The following is a 21,997-nucleotide window of genomic DNA, read 5'->3' as shown; positions in this document are numbered from 1 at the left end:
GGCACAGAATATAGAATTTTCCTATAGAGGTTATATTCCCTGCTAGGATGTATCATCACTTACAGATTAATGGGAGGCAACCAGTGGATCCACATAAATTAAAATAAAGGGACTGCAGCAATGTTTCACCACTGCAGTTGATTAGAAATGCTTTTGGCTGCTCACTGTACTGGGATCTATTACAGTACAGTACATTGAATGGCGCTGCGCTGCAGTTCCCCACACAGCGAGTTGTTGGGGACATCACTGTGCAGGAAAACAAAGTTGATTGGATCTTCATTTTACGTCAGTGGTATAATTTGAAGCTTATGGGACCCAATGCAAAATCTCAAATAGGGCCCATTTATCGTGGGTCTTTAGTAGTATTGGACCAATAGGACCTTTAGAGCCACCACAACCCCTACAACCGCTATATGCCACAGTTTCTTCTTCTCAATAATGTTCTGGCAGATGGCTAGGATATGCTATAAATAATAATCCTTTAACTTTTCTACCCAAATCTAAAGATCTGGATGTTCTCTAAACTTCCTATCCCATCTCAACTTTGATATAAATTTTCCAAAGCTTTAGATTCTGTAACTTTGACCATAAAATCGTATTTTTGCAATATTTTTGCTTCAGTTCATATTGAGTTGGTTTCAAACAATGAAATGTTGGATTTAAATATATTGGAGAGTTGCTGCCCCTTCATTCTGATGGAAGCATGTCTGGAGTATGACCCTACTGACCAGGCACTGATGGCTCAAATGAAAGATAGACTATCTATATTTAAGTGCGGGAACACCCATTTATGGATTTTGATGTATCTATGAAGATAAGTATCCGCAATCTGGCTGCAGAATTTATTTCAGAAAACACAAATACATCAATTTTTGAGATACCCTAATCTCCCTGCTTAGCAATACACTTTGTCCATCCATCAACACATTTTTGGACTGAATATTAAAAGATATTAAAATAAATAATAGTAATTTAATAATAATTAATAATAAATTAAAAGATATTTTAAGCTGACCTCCAAGACTGGAAAGCTCTTCTGACCTCATTTATTTACCAGAAGTCAATCTTCATCCTCATTGGGCTTCTTTCTGGGCACAGAATTCACTGTTACACTGCCACTTGCCTATCCAACAGAATCTGTTCATGAGCTCGGTCAATATTGTCATCAATCATGGATGTGGACAGGCGCCCGACTCCATTTTCATGGTCGACTCTTGTGCGACCTTCTTTAAACTTTTCTATCATTTAGTACACACTTCTCCATGACAAAACACCTTCTCAATAACGTGCATAAAGTCTTCATTACATTTCGCCATCAGACACACTCTGGGACCACAAATAACGAATCACTGCACGCTGCGCAACCCTTGTGCAAATCACAAGTGGGGCAGCCATTGCTTATCACATCGCAGTCACATATTAATAGATGTAACACATTCAAATCAGCACAGCATTGACCAGAGAGACACCGATCTCATGCAGAAGCCTGATGAGACGGTGCCTCTAAAAGAAGTTATAATATAACCACAGTGTGTAAGCTTTTTGTCTTCACATGAGCATATCATATCTTTCATTGTAGACAATCGGATCAATTATGCAAATACAGTCTGATGGAACCCTAATCAGAGTTTGATCATAGTGTCCTCCATTTCTCTCAGATGAAAAGATGTAAAAAAACATTTCTCCATTGTGCACTTATGTGTCATCCGAATGCAGTCCGATGGTTTCCATGCACTCATTGACTTTCATGGCCAAGTGCGATCTGAATATTGGATCAAACTCGGCCACTCTGCTATTTTTTTTCCACAGAAAAGCTTTGTCTGAGGAAAATATTGGTCATGTGCATGGCCCTATAGAATAACATTAGTCTAAGTGCGATCCAATGTTTTGTCGGATCGCACTCGGATCAAAAATAAGGCCATGTGCACAAGCCTTTACTCTCATGTATTGGACTTGTCATTATGTACAAGTTTAAATTTAGAGTAAATTGTTTGTGTTCAGTATGATTTATGGTATATATAGTTATATGTAGCAGCTAGGTTTCAGCTGAGCATCTTTATTGTAGCTTTATAGAGTTATTTTTGTGATTGACACAAATACAAACATATACATTAATTTCTAAGGAATTCACAGTTAATCTGAATTCTGCTGTCATTTCCAGACATTCAATGACCTCTACTGTTCTCAGTGCTTTCAAAGTTGCTGCTGAAAGCCTTCAAGGTCACAACGAACATGGTATTACCACCTGCAGATCATCACATCTATGCAAAATAAAGCATTAATGCACATGAGAAAACCCTTCCTGGATGATAAAGGTAGAACCGGAATAGCTCTAATTACAGTTAAAACCATCTTGCCATGAGGAACCCATGCTATGGGCAAGAAGGCAGATTTGGCTTCTTAAACAATTTTGCGAGGCTGATGGATAGACCACAGGACAAGAATTGTAATAAAGTAATACATATGTCACTTACAGTGATCTACATAGAAATCATGGGGCCTCAGAGCAAAAGTCCTAATTGGCCCCCCTCTATATGCCCCCCTAAAAAAAATTTGGCAGCGTAGGCAGAGTCATAATTCCCAACTTTTAAAATCAGAGCGGGACACGTATTTCAGCAGGTGCAGAGTAATTATGCCAATACTGAAGCTCTTTAGTGTTTTCAAACATTACTATAACAAGTTCATAACTCTTATAGAGTAAAAATATCCTAAAAAGTGCCCCCCATACTGCATTATACCTCCACAGTGAGTTCCCCCAACAGACACCCTCACGCACATTACAATGACCCCACAGTATCTCCAGCAAAATTTGATGCCGCCATAGCACTCCCAATACAGTGTAATTCCTCCCACAGCATGATGCCCCTAAACTGCCCTTCACATAACTCCCCTATATAAAGCATGGAAGCCCCACAGCTCCCTATACACAGTATAATGCTGTGGCGGTATTTGTTCCTTGTATGTGATATTATTCGGTTACTATGGTAGTAATATGTGGTCTGGTCATGGTGCGGTGGTATTTGTTCCTTGTATGTGATATTATTCAGTCACTATGTGGTGGTAATATGTGATCTGGTCATGGTGTGGTGGTATTTGTTCCTTGTATGTGATATTATTCGGTCACTATGGTAGTAATATGTGGTCTGGTCATGGTGTGGCGGTATTAGTTCCTTGTGTTTGGCATTATTCAGTCACTATGTGGTGGTAATATGTGATCTGGTCATGGTGTGGTGGTATTTGTTCCTTGTATGTGATATTATTCGGTCACTATGGTAGTAATATGTGGTCTGGTCATGGTGTGGCGGTATTAGTTCCTTGTGTGTGGCATTATTCAGTCACTATGTGGTGGTAATATGTGGTCTGGGCATGGTGCGGTGGTATTTGTCCCTTGTATGTGCTATTATTTGGTCACTTTGTGGTAGTAATATGTGGTCTGGTCATGGAGTGGCGGTATTTGTTCCTTGTATGTGATATTATTCAGTCACGGTGGTAATATGTGGTCTGGACATGGTGTGGCAGTATTTGTTCCTTGTATGTGATATTATTGGTCATATTAAAAATTGAAAAATAAATAAAAATATATCTAAATTGTATTGCATATTTTAACAAATATTTAATAGGTTACAGTAGAGTAGAGCTCGGTAAAAAGTGTCTCCCATGTTATGGTGGCGGCTTAAAAAATCTTTTGGCCAAAACAAGAGCTGCCGGCTATTTGTGTGATCTGGTGATGGGAACTGATAATGTGTGACTGGTGAGAAGTGGAGGAGTTTTTCCAAGAGAGAGCAGTGGGACTGTGCACAGTTCAAGGTGTGGAGGCGGGGCTGGGGTGGAACCTGGTTGGAGTCTCAAGGGGGGCCCCGAAAATTTTGCCGGTATGGGGCCCCGAAATTCCTAGTGGCAGCTCTGCGTCCATGGCAGGCCCAAATAGGAATTTACAGGGAAGGGAAAATAATTTGACCTTCGTCTGCATGTCTCTCCCACCCAACACATTAGCCAGACCCACAACCCGCATTAGACAGTGCAGTTGATCTAGATGCCAACTGAGCAGAGTCTGCTGATGTGTACAACAGGAATGCTGCTGCCCCTTTAATGGTTGGGATGGAGGCCAGGATGGTATCTCTTGGCGCCTTCTGATCCAGTTAATCCTCCAGGTTATCTAACCAGACCCTTAGGTATCTGGCTGCACAGGTTGCCGCAATTGCTGGTCTTAGGGTACCTGCGGAGGCCTCCCACGTTGCTCTAGGGAAGCTGTCTACCTGTTGTAAGGTAGCGCTTGTTATTCATGTTGGGGACACTCGCTTGGCAGCCGATTAACCAGGTCCAGCACGGGTTATTCAACATAAACCGTCCATGCGGTTTATTAATCAGCATAAACCATATACTGCAACAGTCTTATATCCAACAATAGAAAGTTCATGATAGAGCTCCGCTCTCTCAGCCCTGTGGTCACACAAGTTGTGCAATGTCCAGCAATCAGGCTCTATAGCATCACAGATATTTTCCCCTCTTCGGGGTTACCTCTTAGCTGCTTCTCACTCTGGACATCCTTTCCCTCCTGGGGACTGTCCGAGACACACAGGCCATTACACACAGGCCACACACAGTCAGCGGCCTCCGCATGTGCGCTCCAGGATGGCAGCACACCTTCCTGCACGTCGGCCTTCTGGGACCTTCCACACGGACCAATCAGATCTAGGCACTCTCTCTCATGTGACCTTCCCTGGTCATCTTATATGGTCCGTAGCCACGCCCACCGGATCACATGGCTATGACCTCATCGCAGGTCCTATTTCAGACACCCAGCCATACACACATATACAGGCTTACTATGGGCGTTTTAGACACACGCCCCTGGGTGGGTTTGCAGGTGACTGATCCCACCAGTCTCAACAGCCACCTGGAAGCTCTCCCTAATACACTGTAACAAAAACCTCAGCAGTACCTCTGCTGATTAACACATGTTCAAGCTTCCATCCCAGGGCCACCCACCCTGGTATACATAACAATCATTTACCATCCTATCTCCATTACCACAATGGATATGCCTGTGTACATGACCCATACAGCGCCCCCTAGCTGTCACAGCGGTCACTGCACCACACTGTCCAACGGGTCTTTTAGTGAACCTAGATCTTCAAAAGGCAGGGAGAACCTCCTGGAGATCTTGGATATCGCCAAATTCAGCTTAGGGGCCTTATCCCAAGAAGTAGTAGCCTCCTCCTCAAAACAGTATTTCCTTTTAAAGAAAGCTGAAAATGGCCCCTTCTCTCTGTTTTTTCCCCACTCCCTTTTAATGAGATCCTGCACATGCTCATTCACAAGGAAAGTCTTGTGTTTCCTTTCGAGACCCTCAAACATCATGTCCTGAACTGCCCTCTTGGATTTTTGGTCCCTAAGGATTTCACCAAATTTATCCGTCTCATCTAAGGGAAACCAATGTCGACCCTCTTTGTCACTGTCAGATAAGGTGGAAATTAGATCTGATTCACACAGGCCCTATTCCTCTGACCCTGCAGAATTATCTGATGACTGAATGGATATCCTGGATCTATTTTTTCCTGTAGGGCTCCTATCTTCTGAGTGGGACAGTGATTTTATGGACCTTTGTACTTCTGTCTTGATCAAAGATCTCAGACTGGCATCAAGATTAGGGTACTCTTCTGAAAGTCTACTCTATACATGACTGACATAGCTTTTTTGACCATGTTCTAGAGAGCCCCTGCCCACAAAGGGGGCTCTCCCTGTGGTTTGTCTTCCTCGTACACTTCCTAGGGACCTCCTATCTCCCTTCCCAAAAAAATAATTGTAGTGAGAGATATGGAGAGAAACAAAAAAGAGAAAAAAAAGGGGCCGTTAACATGCTGAACTTTCTCGTAAATCACTCACCACTCGGAAGCTTTTAAGAGTACCGAATCAGGAGGTTGGACCACATCCGAATGGTCTCACTTGGAGACTGCGGACTACTCGATCCTCCTGGAGCTGAGACAGCTGCTGGCTTCTGCAGTGACTCGCATACTGTCCAAAACGACCCCCATTGCTGCTGCCCCATTGACCTGCATGTGGCTGCTGGGGTGCCTGCTTTATACGGGGTTAAGACAGGAGTCTGATTTTTTCTGCTGCTGCTGTAGTGGCGGTGGCGAAGGATGCTTTTGCGGTTGCTGTGTGTCCATGCTGGCATCCGCCTTCTGCCCGCCGGCAGTCCTCCTTACATACCATTCCATCGCGTCATCCGGATGTGACTTCCGGGGGGCGCGCACTTTCGGTCAGGCAACCGATGGACACCGCTGGTGCTCCGTGCACCTACATACAGGGAGGTGAGATGGACCTTCTGTGGCACCTCCCGCCTGCAAAGCTTCCGCACCGATGCCCCACAGTCCAGGTTAAGAGTACTCCTTTTCTTAATTTTCCCCGGCGCTATGCCCTGGGGATGCGTGGCTAACAAAGGCCCCACCGGTTTCCCAGGTAATGCTTGCTTGGGGAGGACACCCCTGAGGGGACCTCCACGGTGCTTTCAGCTCCCTCTGGTGACAGCCGCAGCAGAGACAGTGCCCTGCCAGACCCTGGCTGACCCAGGGCTGGGAATCCTCTTCTTTCTTCTCCGCGATCGAAGCTGCTGCACTGATTTACTGAGGGTTCCCCATCAAGGACAGGAAACCAACTGATGCAGAAAGAGGAGCTGTCCTTTTTATCTTGATGGTTTCCTGTCCTTGAAGGGAGGATCCCCTCTCTTGTGGTGCCAACATGGGTGACTGAAAAAAAATACAGATTAATTCTCCCATTAGCAGTGACTTCCGAGATGCTATGCACACATATATAGACAGACAGCCATACTCTGGTGATCATCGCTGGTCTATGTTTATTTGCCTGCAGTGATGACATGCCACTCATCAATACGAACACAGCCAATCACTGGACTCAGTATTCACGTGCAAGTATCACTTCTGAAGCCAGTGTTGCTTGCAGCGGTCATGTAGGTGTATGGTAAACAAAATTCAGTACTGGATTGACGGTGATCTAACAAGTATTAGTCACTTTGTAACTTTAGCACATTTCCTCTTCTTGTTTTTTTGGCACAAACAATCCCTTTAACAGCTTCTCTGAGTCTGTTCCAAGTACCTGAGATGAATGTTGGTGTTAGAGGAAGTTACCATGCCTATTGTCATTTAATTTGAGATCCAGTATGATTTTGTTTGAGAAAGTAGGTAGATAAAGGAGAAATATTTGTAGAAAAAAAAAGTACTGTATATTGGCCATTCCCAAAACATGAACCTGCCTCAGATGGAAATTCCCATTATTACTTAGGCTAGGGTCACACCAGCATATTTTCTCTCTCTCTCTCTTCCGAGAGAATCGGGAAAATAATGCTAATCACACTCTGATCAGAGTTTGATCAGCGTGTGATCCAATTTTCTCAGATGAGAAGATGGAAAAACAAAAATTTCTTCTCCATGCTGTCAGTCCGTGAAAATTGGACTGTACTCAGATGTCATCCGAGTGCAGTCTGATTTTTTTCCACAGACTCAATGACTTGCATAACCAAGTGCGATCCTATAATTGTATCCAAATTTGGCATACTGCACGGCCCCATAGAGTAACATTGGACAGTGTGATTCGATGTTTTGCTGGATAGCACTTGGACAGAAATACAGTCATGTGCACAAGCCCTTGTTATCTACTGACATATCATCTACTCTCTAATACACCTAAAATACCGTGGAATTATTTACTGATGTGACATTGATGGTAATACCTCTAAAGGCGCTTCTCTATTTTGTACAATTCCTGCAAGTAAGCTAAGTGTTCCCCTGCTGCCTAACAATTAAATGTAAGTGCAGTAAGTGGTCTTTTTTCCCCTACAGCTCCCCCAGAGGGGAAATAGAGAATTACATAGTGTCCATTTAAATCGCAGGGTTTATGTGTGCAATGCAGAACAGGGTTTTCTAAAAGGGGAATCCATTTAACACTTGGCAGAATTGGGGATAAACACTGAGGAGAAACTACAAGGAAGAAAAGGAGACAAAACATAGATAAACTGGATTTTACAAATTGTCTAGTTTCCTTATTGACTGTTCAGAGAGGACAACTGATAACTTCTGCTATTTACATGTGTAGCACAGACCTACAGATGTCAGGTATTTTCACTAACAATACTACTGGGGAAAGGTCCTGGGTCTAATGTAAAATCTATAACTGAAAGGCCTTCCATCTACCATTTGTCATATTTGGAGCATTATATTTGGCAGAGGGCCCTGTGGGTCTCCCAGGACTGGATTAGAATACCTCTTTTGCACTCCCTATAGCTATTCCCAACAGGACAAGTAAAATCAAGAATAAACATAGTAGCAGGTGAGTATAAAACACAGATATACGCTATATAGATCCAGTCCCAATATTACAACCGGTTATATTCCAAATAATTAAATGCATCCAATATAATATTACAGGTTATTTTCAGAACCTGGTCATCCTTCATGAAACTGAAATGAGCAAGTCAGTGGTGTTAATGGCACAGCAAGGCATGAACGGCACTCATGACATCCCCCGAGGCAGGACTGGGCTATGAATTTCTAAAATTACAGCCATGTAATAGTTTTCACACCCTTGAAAATACCTGAAAACTGCGCCATAATATTACAATTTGACAGTAGATGTTCATCTTCAACTGCAGAGTCGATACAGCCCTAATGCAGAAGACTTGTAGTAAGATCAGGTAAACTATATTTCATTGATATCCATTTGTTCATAGTGGATGGTAATACATCATATGAGCTGTACCATGTTAGGGGGCAGTACCGAGCAATAATTCTGATCAGAAGTCTTAATCACCAATATATGGAGGGTTTCAGTGATGACACCATACTTCCAAAAAAAGGAGACACTAAGCACCAAATTAATGCATCAGCTACTGATGATAAGAGCCTATCTACTTATAGGACTGCCAAGTGTCTCACAGCAAGTGCTAGTGTTAGTAAGATTACCACAGTTCATTGGCTATGAACTCCAGTCACCTTACTCACATCACGACTTGTCAGTGCAGGTGCGTTCTCACAGTGTATTCCAGCTGGCATTATGAGCGGTCGCATCATGTCACTGTTCAATACAACAACCAGACGTAGCAGACCTTGGGTTCGTTGTGGGACATCATCTTTATGGACTATCTACAGGCAGATGAGGATTACTTTGATTTTTTATTTAGATCTTAATAAAATAGGTAAAAGAGGGTCAGGGAGTTTTTGTTCAAATAAACAACTTTGCTCTGTGTGTTTTTCACTTATGGGGTTAGTAATGGAGGTGTCTAATAGACGCCTCTCCATTACTAATTCCTGGTCTTTATGTCCGCGGACATAAAACAGCTGACATCAACCCCAAAACCATTACCCCACTTGCCAACGCACCAGGGCAAGTAGGAGGAGCTGAGGCTAAGGAAGAGAATTGGCACATCTAATGGATTTTTTTGGGGGGGTCCCCCTTGTTAATAACCAGTAAAGGCTAAAACCAGTAAAGGCTAAGTAGACAGCTGTTATCTGATATTAATAGCCTGGGTAGCTCAATGTTTATCGCCCCCTTTCAAGACTATAAAACAACTGCCCTGAGCTGTTAGCATTCCCTCAGCTGGTTAAGAAAAAAAGGGGACTCCACAGCATTTTTTCTTTTATTTAATTATTAGCTAAATATATGTACAGTAAGCTATATATGCACTGCAATAATTATATATCTCAATTTCATCTATCTATTTTGGAGCTCTTGGGTATCCATGCTCAGTAATTTGTCCCTATTTATTTATATGTATCGTGATATATTTAATGGGGTGTTTGTACGTGATTATTTATCCACTTGGACCTATATGTTAACTTAATATTTATTCATAAACCAATCCTGCTGCTATATCTACATTACACTATTTTTTATGTTGAGGATAATATCATTTATTAGACACACTTCCTATACAACTTTCCCTGTGATTTTTCTATGTTGGATTCTATCCCCTCCCTATGCATTTTTACCTTTTCTGCTAATATGCAGCCTCTTATATTTATGTATTAATAAAAAAAATACATATTTTATTAATTATTCCAGTGTCTATTCACTTTTTGCTAGGATTTGTATATTTAACCAGTGGATATTCACATGTCCTATATTTATAATAGATAATTCTATTATCTTTTTGTTCTTTATCATCTATCTATATCTGTATATAAGATTGTTTTATTAGTGAGAAAACTGGTGTTAAAAACGTATTGCACACGGATTACATACGCATGCCATACCGATACTAGAGGAGGAAAAAAAAGCACTTGCATGACATACTGTATGTATGCTATGTAAGAAGAAAAAAACACATGACACTCACCAGAAAAATACTGTATGTTTTATTTCAGCATGGAGTATACTATACTTTCTAATAAGATTTACTGTTAAAATCTTCAGTGATATCTGATTTTTCACGCTCCTCTACTAGTTACAGAAACTTCACTTCCATGTTAGTCCCAAGAGAAGGGAGTCAGCATGCAACCAGTGATGTGCTTTGGGGGGGGGGTGACTTTTGGGCTCACTTTATTAGCCAAGCCAGCTCCCTTCTTTGTCTCTTCATCTGATGTGAAAGGTAATTGGGCTATCTTGCCACCCCACCGAGCACATCACTGGTCACATGCTGATACAAAAACAGGGGAGCTCCCTTCCTGGCTTTAGTCAAATTCAGAAATCGAGCTGGTCGGGACCAGCAGAGGAACTTTGCTGGACAACCCTCTTAGCGTACTTTAGAAAAATGTAAATATAGATTTTCAGGTACAATATACCTTCATACCTTCCTCGTAAAAAAAAAAATATATATCTATATTTTACCACTATTCCGCAGCTACAGAAATCATCAAAAGTTTATATAAATAGAAAAATCAGTAAAAAGTCATGAAAAAAAATGACTTACACCTTGAGGCCACTCATACCTATAATCAAAGAAGTCACTGAGACCTCCTCAAAAACATGTTGGAATTCAATTTCAAAACCTAATTAAGGATATGACATCTTGTCTCCTGATTTTTCTTTGCTAGTGTTATTAATACCTTTAACTTTACTGGGTAAGATTAGACCCTTTAAAGGTGAAAAAATTAGAAATTCATGTTCTAATTGGTTCATAATTCAGTCTCTATTGAAATCTATGGATGCCACTGATTTTACAGGAGAGCAGTTTTTTCACTTATGCTTTTACAAAACCCAAGAGAAAAATACCATACATTATGGTATGCTGTGATGCATGGTATGTTATTGATGTAGTCACCCGTTGAAGTATTACTTCTAGGCATATGTATATGGTGGCGGTCCCACCGATCCAGTAGGGCTCCATATGCCACCATTCAGGGTCAATGTGCCAAGTTCAAGTTACTTTGCCATTAATGCAATGATTTGTTCATGTCTCACAGTTGAAGTAGTCAGATTTGCCATTTAGTGGTCTAGGAAGCAGATGCAAGTTACATTTTTACCAACTTGATAGACAAGGACAACTCAAGGACTTCTATGTACAAGTGAGATTTCAGATATTCGCATCCAATAAAAGTAACCGGAACAAAACCAAAATCCAATGATACATGGGTTTAAACACGCCATTGTCTACCTATATTTGTTTTTTCTCACTCATCCATATAAAGTAGCTACAGTTTAACATGCAAATCATTTGTATTAATACAGAAATAACTGATTTGCCATAGTACATTCACGTTGTCCACCCTACTCCCCGAACTCACAGACTAACCCTTTATTCTCCATCCTCAATCCCATATAACTCTATATAAATTATAACAGAACGTATAGTATCCAGCACCACAGCAGTGCTGTCATTAAATGGCATGCGACAGAAATACTGCATTCAGCCAGCACATCCTTTCAGGCATGGACAAGGTTATCTGGACAGTCATGGATTATTACTGCTACAGTTTAACAGTGGCTATGTTCCCCTTCATCTCTCTCTCCCTTTTGAGCATTAGGGCTGACGTCAGGTTGTTGTCACCACAGACAAGACTTGAATATTGTGAGAGTGGAGACTGCAGCAGGAGCAGCGCATCACAGAGCACAACAGCGCAGAGCCACCAACTAACAACTCTGCACCGCAGACGGGAAGGGGTTAAAAGGGCAGCCCAACGAGGATGCCTCATAATGGCTTTGACCGTCTGCGGGATTTTAAGTACTATTAGAAGGGCACCCCGCACAGGGAAAAGTGGGAATCACCAAACCAAAAACCTTTGCCAGCCCAGGTAATAAATCCCCTACCTATCATTATTATTTCCGCAAACCGTCACTTGTTTGTTGCGTTTTACCTGGCGTCTCAAGGTGAAAAGGAGACTGCGGTACTGTAAGGATTAAAATATTTGGGGTTAATAAAAGTGACTGCAAGACATTGACACTGTCTCAGGATGATGGGGGTGCAGGTTGCGGACAGTTTATGTTGTATTACCCAATGCAGTAGATTAACCCCCCATCCCATCAATAAAGTGCTAGTATTGCAATAAATTGCACAAAGTAATAAAATAACCCCATACGACATTACAAAAGTTTTATCTTTATAGCAAAAAGCACAAACATATATAAATCCAATAATGACATCTGCAAGGCTAAGGTGTTACTGGATAAAAGCACACTTATTTTGCCCCTCTGACAATTACATGAAGTTGGACTTACATGTAATGAGGAACTCTTCTTACACACTAAGCAAAGACATATTTACTTTGTACACTAAGCAAATACATATTTACTTTGTACACTAAGAAAAGACATATTTACTTTCTAGAAACCAAGTTTCAAGTTGATTAATGTAGCAAAACTGAGCCTACAATGTGCACAACTGGTACATGCCATCCATAGGACTGCAGGTATAACTCCTTGGTGCATTATCATAAAGCCTATATGACATTCATCCACATACAGTAATGACATGGTAAATTCCACAAAAAGCAGCTATCTTTCTGTACAGCTATGCAAATATACTGCATATATGCAAATCCACAGACAGCCCAGAGATCTACCCTGCATAACTGGATGGAGACCTTTCTATTATATTGTTTCAAAGGCTGCAAAGCAACAAAATGACACATTAGGACATGCAACTGATCCCAACAAGCATCTCCTTCCATGAACAGACAATTCCTATCTAGTGCAAAGAACTTGAGGAGCAGAGAAGTTGCCTGGATGAGCAGTAGAGTCTAGAGATCTAATATTACCGTCTATGATCGCTGCATGTAGTTCTGAGACACTGAAGGGTGAGACAGGGGCCACCTTAGCTGAGTGCTTCTTCATGGTGGTGCTGGAGGGGTGAAGTTTACAGGCAGCTGCTGGCTCTCCCCAGTCCCTGCAGTCCAGACATTGCTCTCTGTCCTTGCAGTCATACACTGGCTGCTGCTGCTGCTGCTTCTGATGCTGATACCTGGCTGTCGTTTTGGAGATGCAGCTCTGAGCCTGGAGATCCTGATTTGCTGTTACCCAGGGAAACCATTTGCAACATTTCAAACAATTCTTGACCTATGCCAGCACTTAGCAGCCTTCAATTGTTAGGCTCAGCAGTTAATGTGCAACCCCACCTTCACACAATCAGAGGAGGCAGCTGGAGCCAGGACCACAGAGTTTTCCCTGCTCTCTATTTTTTTGCTATTTTATTTTTTGCATTATTTTAACATATCTATTTCCCAACCTGAATCGCATATTTGATAAACTGACTATTTATACATGCACTAGTTGGAAAGCAGAACAATTTTGCATGCGTTATGCATTTTTTGGTATCAGCCTGATGAAGGGACGTAAGCAGTCCCGAAAGCTTGCTTTGTAACAACATTCACTATATTTTGCTAGCCATTAAAGGTATCATACCCACAAGATTCCTATTTTGTTTCTCTCACTGACAGCACTTTATATATTTTTTTCTACTGGCTAACACTGTACCAAACCACTTTATGCATTTTTTGAAAACGTCTATTCCTTAAAGTGATATAAGGAGCCTCAAATTACCTATGAAGGGTAAAATAGGTTGGCCACTACTAGGACAACCCCTTCTCAATTTGAAAATTTGCTCCGTAAAAATAAAAAACCTTATACTCCCCTCCGATGCCAGCGTCGTTCCAGCATTCTAGCTTTCCCAGGTCTCACGTGAGGTTGCAATGTTACGTATAAGTAATCAACAGAAAGTGAGAACTTCGGCTGGCCGCTTACTACCACTTGATTACTTAGACATCTGAAGGTGGGGACAGTGACACCAGTGCAGACTGAGCGTCGGACTCACGCGACCTAACAACCTCACATGAGCTTCGGGAACGCGAGTGCTGGCACCGCTGTAATGGCGTCGGCATGGGAGGTGAGTATAAGGGCTCATACTCATCTGCAAGGAAAAAGAATGAGTGCAATCCAATAAAAAATAATATTGGATTGCATTCTGACCCATGTTGCTCTATGATTACCTGCTTTTTTTTCTTAGCCGAAATTGGACTGAGAAAAAAAATCGCAGCATGCTGCAATTGTCCTCGTATCTCGGACGAGACTCGCCATTGCAAGTCAATGGGTGGGAGAAAAAAAATCACACGGCACTCAGACCATGCGAGTGACATCTGAGTTTTACACACCGATGTCCTTTGAAAAGCCGGCAATTCATCTGTGACAGGAATGATTGGCTATCCTGGACCTATTTTATCCTGTGTAGTCACTATTGAACGCTTCAATCCAACAGTTGGGATTAGTGATTCCTCTTATCCTGGCTGTCAAAGCCGGAGCTAAGCTGTCATTAGGCAGCCACACATCTGCTGCAGGGCTGCACATGAACACCCATGCAGAGCTACAAGGCATTTAAGGCACCTAATAAAGATCCTATGGTAGCTATAAAGAAGTTAAAAGTGCTTCCATCTCATATCAAAAGTTAACATTCTTGAGTAGGTCTTTGCCTTGCCCTCTGCTGTCCAATTGATAGAATCTGTATTTAGCATTTTGTTTTTTATAGTCATTTCGATAAAAGCTCACAAACACATTGATAAATTTATAACTCACCAAGAGGAATAAGATTAGTGGCGATAGATTATGTGACCTGCAACTTGCACATAAAAATTAAGTTAAAGATCTTGCAAAGATCCCTGACAATTTTTTTGCTTTTTTACGTTTTGCATTGTGTCACTTCTTTGCAGAGATATTCATATTTGTTGCTTTTGGAGCATAGTATGAAATTTCTGTTTGCACCCCAACTGGCCGTTTCTTCACTGGAGGCGTACGCTGCTTTCATTCATCCCTCCCAGATACTAATAATCACAGCGAGTCAGTTGATCTCAAACTATGGCAGATTGTGATTGGCAGCATCTGGGAGGGAGTTGTGAAAGCACACGTGCCCAGAGAAGACTGAAGAAACCCCCAGTTGGACTGCAAGCAGAGATTTCACATCCTGTGCCTCAAAAGCAACATATAGAAATAAATGTTAGCACAGCCAAACAGGGAGTTGCCACACAGTAGGTTCCCAAACCTTATACCCAAGCATCAAATACCGGGCACACTCAGGGAGTTTTGGTGCAAAAAAATCTGAATTTTAATACATACAGTATCCACTAGTTACAAACATTTCGGTCGTAATAGACCTTCATCAGTGTACTAGGGTTAATTTCTAGATGCTAGTGTGGGTAAATCACAAATAGTAGCCAAAGATCAGGTAAAGAGTGTAGCCTGAGGCATAGGTGGTCAGTGACCTGCAATCAGGTATGCCAAAATAGGTATATACCGGGTATCCTATGTCACGGTATCCACCGCAAGACAGGGAGACCTTGTGATGCTTATATTTATTGCTACTTTATACTATGCATTTTTGATAATGAATTGTTAAATAAAGTGATATATTTTATTATATCCACCTAGTTGCTCTTTTATCTCCTCTACATAGTATGATGGTGCTCATACTCCCCCTCACAGTATGATACCCCACAACCTCCAGACACATTATGCTGCCCCCACAGTATGATGGCCCCAACAGTCCACACATAGTATAATGACTCCCATAGCTGACCACAAAAAGTATGATTCCTCCCATTGTTTGTTACATTATTTATGTTGGGAGACCTATGAGATACACAAAACTGGGAATGAAGAAGCCGCTCGGTTATGGGAAGTAACATTCATGCAGCACCCTGGGGCCATTATTAAGGGGTCCTCCAGTAGTGGACACCCCCTTGAACAATAGGTAATGATCAGGTCAGCTCAGCGCCTCCTTACTCCCCCTAAACAGTGACCTCTGCACATTTCAGAGCATGCCGACAACATAAGTTATCAAAAGCAATTTTCATCCTTAAAGGGATTGGCCACTTTTTATTTTAAAAGATGCGTTGGAGACATAATTTTGTGTGCATTACTATTATACAGGTATGACAGGGTCTTCTGCTGAACTTGGTATGGCAGCTTTCTTCACAGACTGCATAGCTCTCATGTTCTCAAAATGGCTACTGATGGAGGAGCATGTGACCAGACGTGTCCACCAGACTCCTCCAATAAAATACACCTTATATAGGAAAACTGCTTTTCTATTGGAGGAAGCTGAGGGGCTTGTCTGGTCACACGTTCCTCCACCAGCTCTCTCTCTCTCTCTCTCTCCTTCCCGGGTGGCGGTTCCTTTAAAATTCTTCATTTGTCGGATCCGTCAAAAAAAACGGTCCGGTGGCATCCGTTCACTTCAATTAGCAACGGATCCGCTTTGGTGGATTTTACCTGACATAAAAAAACTGAAGTGTGAAATAGGTCTTAGGCTGGTTTCACATTTGCGTTTTTTAGCGCTGGAAAAAAACGCATATGTGCGCATGCGTTTTTTCCCCTATATTTAACATGGGTGCGCATACCTGCGCGCTTGTAAGCGCATGTATGCGATTTTCATGCGCTGCGTTTTTTTGAGGTGTGCGTTTGTATTTTCCAGACGCAGCATGTTGCATTTTTTGGCCCTGCAAAAAAGCGCATGCGCACATATGCGCACGTTTTGCGCTAAAAATGGCCATTATAGCCTATGGATGCGCATATGTGTGCACTGGCATGCTCATGTATGCGTTTTTTTGCATATGCGTTTTTTTTTTTAACCATGGAATTTAGGGGTTTGGGTTAGAGTTAGGGTTAGTTAAGGGGGTTTAGGGTTAGGGTTAGGGTCAGGGTCAGGGTTAGGGTTGGGGTTTGGGTCAGGGTTAGGGTTAAGTATGGTTTGGTTAAGGGTTAGGGTCAGGGTTAGGGTCAGGATTAGGGTTAAGTATGGTTTTGTTAAGGGTTAGGGTCAGGGTTAGGGTTAGGGTTAGGGTTAGGGTCAGGGTTAGGGTTAGGGTTAGGGTCAGGGTTAGGGTTAGGGTCAGGGTTAGGGTTAAGTATGGTTTTGTTAAGGATTAGGGTCAGGATTAGGGTTAAGTATGGTTTTGTTAAGGGTTAGGGTCAGGGTTAGGGTTAGGGTTAGGGTTAGGGTCAGGGTTAGGGTCAGGATTAGGGTTAAGTATGGTTTTGTTAAGGGTTAGGGTCAGGGTTAGGGTTAGGGTTAGGGTCAGGGTTAGGGTCAGGATTAGGGTTAAGTATGGTTTGGTTAAGGGTTAGGGTCAGGGTTAGGGTTAGGGTTAGGGTTAGGGTCAGGGTTAGGGTTAAGTATGGTTTGGTTAAGGGTTAGGGTCAGGGTTAGGGTCAGGGTTAGGGTTAGGGTTAGGGTTAGGGTCAGGGTTAGGGTTAGGGTTAGGGTCAGGGTTAGGGTTAGGGTTAGGGTTAGTTAGGGTTTAGGGTTTGGGTTAGGGTTAAGTATGATTTGGTTAAGGGTTAGGGTCAGGGTTAGGGTTAGGGTCAGGGTTAGGGTTAGGGTCAGGGTTAGGGTTAGGGTTAGGGTCAGGGTTAGGGTTAGGGTTAGTTAGGGTTTAGGGTTTGGGTTAGGGTTAAGTATGATTTGGTTAAGGGTTAGGGTCAGGGTTAGGGTTAGGGTCAGGGTTAGGGTTAGGGTTAGGGTCAGGGTTAGGGTTAGGGTTAGGGTCAGGGTTAGGTTAGTAAAGTCATGGTTTGGGTAGTGTGAGGGGCCACCTAAAAATGTTGGAAAAAAACGCAAACGCGGTAAAAACGCACTAAAAACGCATACAAACGCATAAAAACGCTGCGTTTTTTTCATGCATGCTCATAAAAATGCTTGAAAAAAACGCAGCAGTTGTATGCTTTTGTATGCGTTTTTTCAATGCGTTTTTTTGCGGGAAAAACGCGCTGCAAAAAAAAGCAAGTGTGAAACTAGCCTTAGACATGTGTTAAAATCAAGTGGTCAACCATTTTACATTTCTTATGCCCACATACAAAACAAATCTTTAAGAAGTAAAAAAAATCCACAGAGAAAATAAAAGCGGCAAAGAAAAAAAGAGTGATATGTGTCAGCACATAGTTTGTGTATTAAAAAAGGAGGATACACACTCCTTTAAAATTCAATACAGCTTTCTGAATTTACATTTACAGGAGAACACATAAAATGTCCAACATTCAAGAAGAATGTTCATGACTTGACTTTTTGTCTCCATAATTCAGATTATTTCCCACATTTTACTTTGATACATGCATCACATCTATGCACGCATTATGACCTTGGGCCCTTTCCGTCTTTCCACTGCATAGAACATATTGGAGCACAATACACTGCAGAGCGGTATTAAAAGAGATACGTGGTGCCGCACTCTAAATAATAGAGTAAGCCCTATTGTCATGTCATATGCTCCAATATGCTAATGTCACAAATGTTTGCTACCGAGCAAATTAGAATTCAGCAGCTGCAAAATAACGCTATACACTCAGCGGTGTGTGAGATAGTGCCGGCTGTCTATTATTCCCCTTTACAGAACCAATTCATTTGAGCGGTTCCCATCTAAGCCTAATGACTGATCAGCAAGCGCAAGCTTTATACGCAGCATTAGAGACTAACTCCAGAATCAGTTCGCAGCTCCTCTGCCGGGGTAAATTGTGCATCAAGGCAAAAACACGTTCTGTAAAACCTGCAGAGATTTTCCGCTTTCCATTTTTAATTTCACGTCACCTAATTTGTTTAGCTATTGCACTAATGGCATATTCTTCAGCGATAATTAGATCCTATAAATGCGGGATGCCCTACTGCCAAAAATACAGATGGTACATAATATTGTATTATTGGCAAATTCAGAGGCGTACCCTGGTGCACCAATGTGAAATCTAAAAGTGGGCTGCCCCCCAACTATGCACCATTTAAAATACTGGTGTGTTCTCTTTTAGCAGATAGGCTTTTAGCTTCCCTTAGAATCAAGGGTCGAGGTGCAACTGCTACCTGTAAATCCCTATAGTTATGTACTTGTAGAAAATGGAGCCTATAACTAAGTTTTCCACATGAGAGACCATGACCAAGGTATAATGAGATATTAATTTTTTTTCGGTTAATATGAAGCAAAATTAAGTATATTGACTGCTACTGCTCAAACACATTACAATAGGACTTACTGAAACGTATTCTTACCAGTAGCATAACATAAAAAATATATAACTTACTGCTTTTTATAAATTTCATAATCATACTGCATCTGTTATTCAACCTTAAGGCCTTTTTCACACTTCAGTTTTTTGTTTTCAGGCGAAATCCGCCAAAGATGAAAAAAAAACGGATCCGTTTCCGTTCTGCACCAAACGGATGTCACCGGACCGTTTTCTGGACGGATCCGCTGAAGTTGCAAAGGAGAGGAAATTTAAAGGAACCGTGGTCTGGAAAAGGAGAGAGAGAGAGGGAGAGAGAGAAAGAGAGAGATTTTTACGGCCCTACAAAATAACGTTATATAGTCCGTCTGCTCCACTCAGGAGACACTACAATTCTAACCGATCCATCAAAAAACGGATGCAACGGATGACCATCAGTCAAAATCCGCCGCTAATGCAAGTCTATGGGGAAAAAACGGATCCACCAAAAAAGGGGTGGATCCATTTTTTTCTAAAACTGGCGGATTTTGACTGACGTCAAAAAACTGAAGTGTGAAAAGGGCCTTAGTATATATAATAAATATAGATATACCTTAATCAACAGCTCTCCGCACAAAGTATAATGTCCCCCCAGATCCCCCATACAGTATGATTTCCCCACAGCTCCCCACACAGTGTGATACATGCACAATATGATGGCCCCCATAGCCCTACGTATAATGCCCCTAGAGTCCCCCCAAACAGTATGATGTCCCCACAGCTCCCCATACAGTATGATACATGCACAGTATGATGGCCCCATAGCCCTACGTATAATGCCCCTAGAGTCCCCCCCCAAACAGTATGATGTCCCCACAGCTCAATGATGCACTATAATGGCACTCACAGTCCCCTTCACAGTATAATACCCCACAGCCCCACAGACATTTGTTACTATTGTAGTTTTGTTCTTTTTATGACTATTGAATAGGAATATATTGTGTACTGTTTTTCATTCATCTGTAAAATGTTTAATTTTCTTGTTAAAGTCCTGGCTAGTTTATTACAGATATTAAAAAAGTACTTTCTTGGATAATGTATTTCTTTCAACATAATGGCTGTGGTTTTATGGATATTTGTAGCTGAGAAGTTAAGAATGTATTGTTTTAATTTACTTCTCAGGTTATTTTGCATGGAGCAAAGATTTGCAAATGGGGAAGGCATGGTCTGACACATAACAGAGCTTAGGAAGGCATGGTCTGGCACATATAGCTTGGAAAGGCATGGTCTGGCACATATAGCTGGGGAAGGAGTGGCCTGGCACATATAGCTGAGGAAGGAGTGGTCTGGCACATATAGCTGGGGAAGGAGTGGTCTGGCCCATATAGCTGGGGAAGGCATGGTCTGACACATAACAGAGCTTAGGAAGGCATGGTCTAGCACATATAGCTTGGAAAGGCATGGTCTGGCACATATAGCTGGGGAAGGAGTGGCCTGGCACATATAGCTGAGGAAGGAGTGGTCTGGCACATATAGCTGGGGAAGGAGTGGTCTGGCACACATATCTGGGGAAGGAGTGGTCTGGCACATATAGCTGGGGAAGGCATGGTCTGGCACATATAGCTGGGGAAGGAGTGGTCTGGCACATATAGCTGGGGAAGGCATGGTTGGCACATATAGCTGGAGGAGTGGTCTGGCACATATAGCTGGGGAAGGAGTGGTCTGGCACATATAGCTGGGGAAGGCATGGTCTGGCACATATAGCTGGAGGAGTGGTCTGGCACATATAGCTTGGGAAGGAGTGGTCTGGCACATATAGCTGGGGAAGGAGTGGTCTGGCACATATAGCTGAGGAAGGAGTGGTCTGGCCCATATAGCTGGGGAAGGCATGGTCTGGCACATATAGCTAGAGAAGGAGTGGTCTGGCACATATAGCTGGAGGAGTGGTCTGGCACATATCATAGCTGAGGAAGGAGTGGTCTGGCACATAGAGCTGGGGAAGGAGTGGTCTGGCACATCATAGCTAGGGAAGGAGTAGTCTGGCACATATAGCTAGGGAAGGTGTGGTCTGACACAATAGAACTGGTGAAGCTGTGGTCTGGAACATCACAGAGCTTAGGAAAGCATGGTATGGCACATATAGCTGGGGAAGGAGTGGTCTGGCACATATAGCTGGGGAAGGAGTGATTGGCACATATAGCTGGGGAAGGAGTGGTCTGGCATATATAGCTCTGGAAGGAGTGGTCTGGCACATATCATAGCTGGGGAAGGAGTGGTCTGGCACATATCATAGCTGGGGAAGGAGTGGTCTGGCACATATTATAGCTGGGGAAGGGGTGGTCTGGCACATATCATAGCTGGGGAAGGAATGGTCTGGCACATATAGCTGAGGAAGGTGTGGTCTGGCATATATCATAGCTGGGAAAAGAGTCGTCTGGGACATATAGCTGAGGAAGGAGTGGTCTGGCACATATCATAGCTGGGGAAGGAGTGGTCTGGCACATATCATAGCTGGGGAAGGAGTTGTCTGGCACATAGCTGGAAAGGAGTGGTCTGGCACATATCATAGCTGGGGAAGGAGTTGTCTGGCACATAG

The 21,997-nt window shown here is 42.4% G+C and overlaps 1 protein-coding gene across 5 annotated transcripts in view; it reads right to left on the bottom strand.

Moving 5' to 3' along the window:
• Window positions 1-21,997, bottom strand: part of SLC35F4 (solute carrier family 35 member F4) — a 482,865-nt gene that overhangs the window by 210,170 nt on the left and 250,698 nt on the right. The window contains exon 1 of one of the 5 annotated variants that reach the window (XM_073585794.1): window positions 13,209-13,619. The exons of 3 other annotated variants lie outside the window; for them this stretch is intronic. In XM_073585794.1, the coding sequence (XP_073441895.1) occupies window positions 13,209-13,284 (76 nt within the window). In that variant the 5' untranslated portion in view covers window positions 13,285-13,619. Of the gene's footprint in view, window positions 1-13,208; window positions 13,620-21,997 lie in introns of those variants that run through there. One more of the 5 variants, XM_073585808.1, reaches the window with a different exon arrangement.

The sequence above is a fragment of the Dendrobates tinctorius genome, unplaced genomic scaffold (assembly GCF_039654945.1).
Source record: "Dendrobates tinctorius isolate UK_male_01 unplaced genomic scaffold, ASM3965494v1 ptg000010l, whole genome shotgun sequence".
NCBI lineage: Eukaryota > Metazoa > Chordata > Amphibia > Anura > Dendrobatidae > Dendrobates > Dendrobates tinctorius.
This window is presented reverse-complemented; position numbering and strand designations above follow the sequence as displayed.